We start from the raw sequence: 6,000 nt of genomic DNA, 5'->3' as shown, positions 1-6,000 counted from the left end.
GGCACAAAGGAATTATTCATAAACTCAATGCTTACGGTATCCAAGGTGATCTTTTGAAATGGTTTGAAAGCTACATAGAACATAGAGTCCAAAAAGTAGTCATTAATGGTTATACCCCAGAATCAAAATTTGTACAAGCTGGGGTCCCCCAAGGGTCAGTCCTTGGACCACTGCTTTTTATTGTTTATATAAATGACATTGTCGAAGGTATCGAGAGTAATATACGCCTGTTCACAGACGATACATCTATATATGTCATCATTGATGATCGAATCTATGCAGCAAATTGTATCAACAATGATTTGACAAAAATCTCAAACTGGGCCCAAAAATGGCAAGTAGGTTTTAATCCCGATAAGACCAAAACTGTAACATTCAGTCGCAAAGTCAATTCTGGTTTTAAACCAAACTTATACATGGAGAGTACTGTTATTAAAGAAGTACACATTCATAAACATTTAGGAATTACACTTCAATCTGATTCGGACGGCCAGTCATGTTAAAATTTATAACGAAACAAACTTTCAGTCCTTAAAAGAACGACGACACCACTTCAAATTGATTACATTTTACAAAATGAAAAACAGTATTTCACCTGTATATCTCAACGATCCATCATCTGCGTATTTGGAAGTTTGAATTTTGGTTTAAACACATTTTTATTTCAAAAGAAATCTAAACAAGCAAGCGGTGTCGTCGTTCTTTTAAGGACTGAAAGTTTGTATCGTTATAAATTTTAACATGACTGGTACCCCGAACTGCCCCACAAATAGTTCTCGATGCGTCCAAATGTAAATTCTCGAGTAACAATGATTGTTCGTTTGTACAGTTGTCCCAAATATGACAGCAGTAGTCGAAGTTTGGTAGGATAAAAGATGTGTACATAGTTTCAAGCATGTTTCTTGTTAGCCTGTATTTAAAGCTCCTTAGACAGTTGATCATTGGACTGATTTTTCTAATAATTTCGTGGCAACTGGTAACGCCACGAGTAGATCTTTCCTTAACTTAACTAAAGAAATCAGACACTAACCCACCAATGTATCAGCAAGAATATAATCAATTACGAAGCACTTACAACACTTCTAAGTCCATATTTACTGATGGAGCCAAAGACGGTGACGCAGTTGCTAGCGCCACTGTCATTGGATCCAGAACCATATCATCCAGATTACCGAGTGACAGTTCATTTTTTACAGCAGAATCTCATTCAATCTTAACATCTCTGAAATATATTAATACTAAGTCTAAACATAAGCAGTTCATCATATTTTCTGATTCCCTTTCCTGTCTTCAGGCCATTGAAAATATTTCATCTGAACATCCACTTTTATGTGAAATTATAGAATTACATAACGATCTTGCGACTGGCCAGTATGACATCGTCTTTTGTTGGTTACCTAGCTACGTTGGAATTGTTGGTAACACGATGGCCGATGCTGCTGCCAAAGCAGCACTCAACAAATCTGTGACACCACTTCTGATCCCGTACACTGATTTTAAACCCGTGATTCGATCTTACATCCGAGATCGTATGCAACAGAAGTGGGACGCCCAAGTAGGTATCAATAAATTACGTGAAATTAAACCAAATATCGGTTACACCTACTTGGGTTGTCAGTCCAGATTTGAAGAGGTCATTATGCGACGATGTCGTATTGGCCATTCCAGATATACAAATGAGTATTTGTTACAAGGTGAAGATCCTCCGTTTTGTATCCCCTGTGATGAACGAATCACAGTCAAGCATGTCCTGCTTGACTGTATTGATTTTGCCATCACTAAGGGATACTTATTTCAATGTTTCATCTGAATCTTTTTAATATCAGTTCTCATTTAGTTATTGGTTTTTTAAAAGGAATTGCATTGTACTATAAAATTGATTAATATGTTGTGTATATAATATACATTTTTATAATTGACAGAATAAATGTAATAACTGAGATTGTTAGTGGCTGTATCCTCGACGGGGGTTGAAGTAATGTAAAATGATTGTCCCCTGGAGAGGGCATGTAAGACCACGTCATTCAAAGTAGATTTCTTCTTCCATCGGTTTTAAATCGTAGTATATTTGTTAGTTTTAATCAATGGCTAAACTTGCATACAAACGCCAGCGACTGAAGGGATGGTATAAATCCTGCTGGGGTCCATGTAGGTAGCAAAGGTACTATAAGTCCCCATGGCCCCTAGTATGGTGATCTACCTTCAATTGCTGGCGATCTATAGCCCGTTTTTACAACATATTGTTCTCGTTAGTAATAGCTTTTTATGGTCACATACTAGTTTTAAAAACCAATTGATATCTGTGATAAGTCTAGTAATTTTACTGTCCTTTGCTGACAGGTTTTTATATAGTCTAAATTAATGTTGTTTTTCTGTATAAATTGCTTCGTCACGATATGGCTGAAATATTGCCGATGTGACTTTAAATATTAACTCACTCACTCACATTCTTATAATTTCGTTAATGTGTGTTTTCCATGAACAATCAGATTGAAGTGTAATTCCTAAATGTTTATGACTTTGTACTTTACTGTTTGTAGTTTAGTTATTACTCTGTCATTTTTTATTTTTTTTGAGTGGCTTTTGAAGCAGTTGTTTTAGTTTGCTATCAGATTTCTGATAGTTATTTTGCCACTTTTGGAAGATTTTCTTCTTTGTGATACTTTCAATTTCGTTTTTTTGATATTGGTGGGTTGATGCTTAGTTATAATTTTAGTGCTGATTTCGCTGCTTTGTCTGCGTGTTCGTTGCCAAACATTCTAACGTGGGCAGGGATCCAAACTATTTCTTTGTCTTTACCTAGTTTACGTAGATTGTTGGCGATTTTAATTATGTTGTATTAGTTTTGGGCGCTTTTTTGTGTGTTTTTTGCACTGGAGCCCACTTAATGAGTCTGAAAGTATTAGTATTTTGGGGGGTATATTTATTTGATCGCTGTGCATGGCTGTTACTAGCCCAAATTAATTCGGCTGTGAAAATTGATTGATTATTAGGGAGCCTATAGGATTGTGTTTCTTTTGGGGGTTTGTTGATATGGATGCCGAATCCTGTGCGTTTTGAGCCCGGGTCAAAGGACCCGTCTGTGTACATGTGACACCAATTTGGCCATTGTTCATGAATGTATGCTAGTGTGATGGATTTAGCGGTATTTGGATCAGTTTCTTTACTTAGTCTGGTGGAGAGAGATATCTCGATTTTGGGTGTTTGGAGGTTGGGTGTGAAGGTGCTGTGTTTAACTGTAGGTTATTTAGGTTGTGTGTATTTAGGTAATTTATTATGCGTTGATTGGTGTCAATGGAGGGTTTTTGCGAGCTAGAGCTTGGAGTCTGGGGCTTATGTTAGTTTATGCATCTGTTGGATTTGTTTGTTTTGTGGGGTTGAGGCCCAGTAATTTATTGTTAGATGTTCTCTGTGTAGATCCATATGTGCGGCGTGCCATACTGAGTGCGTGTGATTATCTTAAGTGCTTGATATTGAATTGAGTTTAGTTTATCGCTTAATGAGGAGTTTAAGGTGTTGTATTTTTGGCATCCATCGTCTATTTTTGATCTATTAGTGATTTGTGAAGTGATAGTAGGGTCTCCTTGGAGGCCACCCAGTTGGAACCTGTCAGGCAGCGAAGTGCGTTTAGGTCTTTAGTGCATCTATTTGTTAGGTTTTAAATGTGAGCACCCCAGGTGAGGTGTTCATCAAAGATTAGTCCACGAAATTTGGCTTCTTTTTTGGTTTTTGGTTTAGTTGTTGATTGGGGGTGTTTGCTCGCATATTTCTGTGTTTGAATACTATCCCTGTGGTTTTTTCCACACCAGAAGCATAAACATGGCTAAAGCTTTACTGCAGAATGCATTAAATATAATTCAAAAATGACAGAGTAATAACTTAACTACAAACAGGCCAGACTAAGTGAAACTCCCACCTACACCAAATTTAAAAAAGAACAAAGCGGTAAATGCCCCCACTGCAACTTAAAAGAAACGCCTGAACACGTAATACTATATCGCACACATTACCAGCAAAACAGAACAACACTCCAACCCACACTAGATTGCAACAATCAAATGACACTAGCAACGGTACTAAATCCCCTAAATGACTTACAAACTTTTAAAGAACTAGGCATATATCTCATCAAACAGGCCTACTTGGCCGCATTTAAAAATAAAAGTACAACAAACAAGCTGCCCATAAACCCTAAAATTCTAAACCTATAAAACACACAAACTCCTTTTAGTCAACAGGCTCATTACCTTGTGATCATAATGTTTTTCTTAACAGTTTAGAAACAGAGAAGAAATTTGAAGTTAACTACAGTGGAAAATAAGAGAAGAAATTAATAGTCAATGTTTTTATCATAAAAAAACTCTGTTCAGTAAACAACAGTTGTTTTAGTACTTTCAAGAGGATTCTCAAACCCTCTCTTACTCTGTTACGATATATTATGTCAAAGTGAAAACATTAACGTACAACAAAGCATTTTCCATGGACTTGTTTATTTGCTTATTGTTGATATACATGTGTTCAGATTAATTAAAACATATACTTTATCAACTATAAATTTCTTCCGTGTGTGAATGCGTGTAATATTTGCATATTGGCACCCTAGTTCTCATAATGCTTGATATGAAAGCAAAATTGTGTGTTAAATTAACCTCATCTCTCCTGTCAGTGACTGATTTCAAAGCGCATGTCTTGGTGTTACACAGCCAGTGTCCTAACTCTCGTGTATCTACATTAATGTTACGCCCTCGCGAAATGTCTGTGTATGTTACATCTAGTACACACAAACAGGACCGTTTAGCCTATATAAGGAATGTAGCAGGCAGTGGATCTTCCAGCTGGCTGACTTACTGTTGATAATATCCGTTTTCTTTAAGCAAATAAGAGGATAGTTAGAAATATATGATATACAACGAATATTTGCAAAACTATAAAAAAAAACCATTTGACACTGACACCGCATCAAACCCCGCGGTAGACCAGAAACAGTTATGTGCGCACCGATTAGATAATCCCTACCGACAGGGTGGGGATGGTGGTTCAAAGCAGAACGGACAACCCTGTTTGTTGTCTAATAAATGCTGGGCGGCGCCTTTGATCTTGCCTCTAACCATTCATGTAGTAGGAGTAAATGATGACCAGGATGGCCTGGAAATAAACAAGATTCTTTCTTGCTGCATATCAAGGCACCAATTTATCGGTCGCAGGTTTATATATATATATATATATATATATATATATATATATATGTGTGTGTGTGTGTGTGTGTGTGTGTGCCCAGTGTATCCACAGTTAACCAGAATGTTTCATATCTACAAAAATGTATATGCGGCATGTATAATGCTTATTCACGCTTGGTGTGGCAGACTGATATTGAACATTATGATAGCGTCAGCAGGGATGATAGAGGTCATAAGACATCATTTTATTTGCTTTTCTGGCCACAGACCGTGGCATATGAAGATCATACATAAATTTATTTAAGTTACATGGGCAGCAGTGTAGATTATTTACAGCAATACAGTTCAAATATTGTGTTCAATAAAAGAAAACATTGATAGAGTTTTAACACACTTATTTTTGTACTAATTAACAGACTGTGGACTTTGAAGACATTTTCGCTTATTCTTATAACAACAAGGTAAAAAGTTATATCTATCTCTGAAATCCACGAGCATAGTTGCTGTCAAACATAAGAACATAATCAGGGCGGCCAGTTTTGACTTGTCATTTGCTTTAAAGTGATTTTAAACATGTCAACAGTAAATTACCCAACAGTATAGGACCCTCGTGGAATGGTTCATGCCATAAAAGTCCAGCAGCCGAACACTATTTAAGTCGGGCCGACCTTGTGTTTATGGTCTGGTGACCACAGGTCAATGACCGCTCATCAACTCAAGATTCACAGCTCACTCACTGTTTTGTTTTTTCTTATTATTCATTTGATATATTTGTAAACTTCAACTGAAACCCGGTCCCGTGTTACACGTATGGCACACGCGT

At 36.8% G+C, this 6,000-nt stretch overlaps 1 protein-coding gene across 1 annotated transcript in view; it reads left to right on the top strand.

Moving 5' to 3' along the window:
• Positions 1-331: 331 nt before the first annotated feature.
• The window catches only part of LOC139457380 (scavenger receptor cysteine-rich domain-containing protein DMBT1-like), a 72,484-nt gene continuing 66,815 nt past the window's right edge, over positions 332-6,000 (top strand). The window contains exon 1 of the mRNA XM_071238784.1: positions 332-338. Within this exon, the coding sequence (XP_071094885.1) occupies positions 332-338 (7 nt within the window). The remainder of the gene's footprint in view (positions 339-6,000) is intronic.

Source organism: Haliotis cracherodii, unplaced genomic scaffold (genome assembly GCF_022045235.1).
Source record: "Haliotis cracherodii isolate W230 unplaced genomic scaffold, xgHalCrac1.p SCAF_12, whole genome shotgun sequence".
NCBI classification, from domain to species: Eukaryota; Metazoa; Mollusca; class Gastropoda; order Lepetellida; family Haliotidae; genus Haliotis; species Haliotis cracherodii.
The sequence above is the reverse complement of the archived record's forward strand: the minus strand, read 5'-3'. Positions and strand labels throughout refer to the sequence as shown.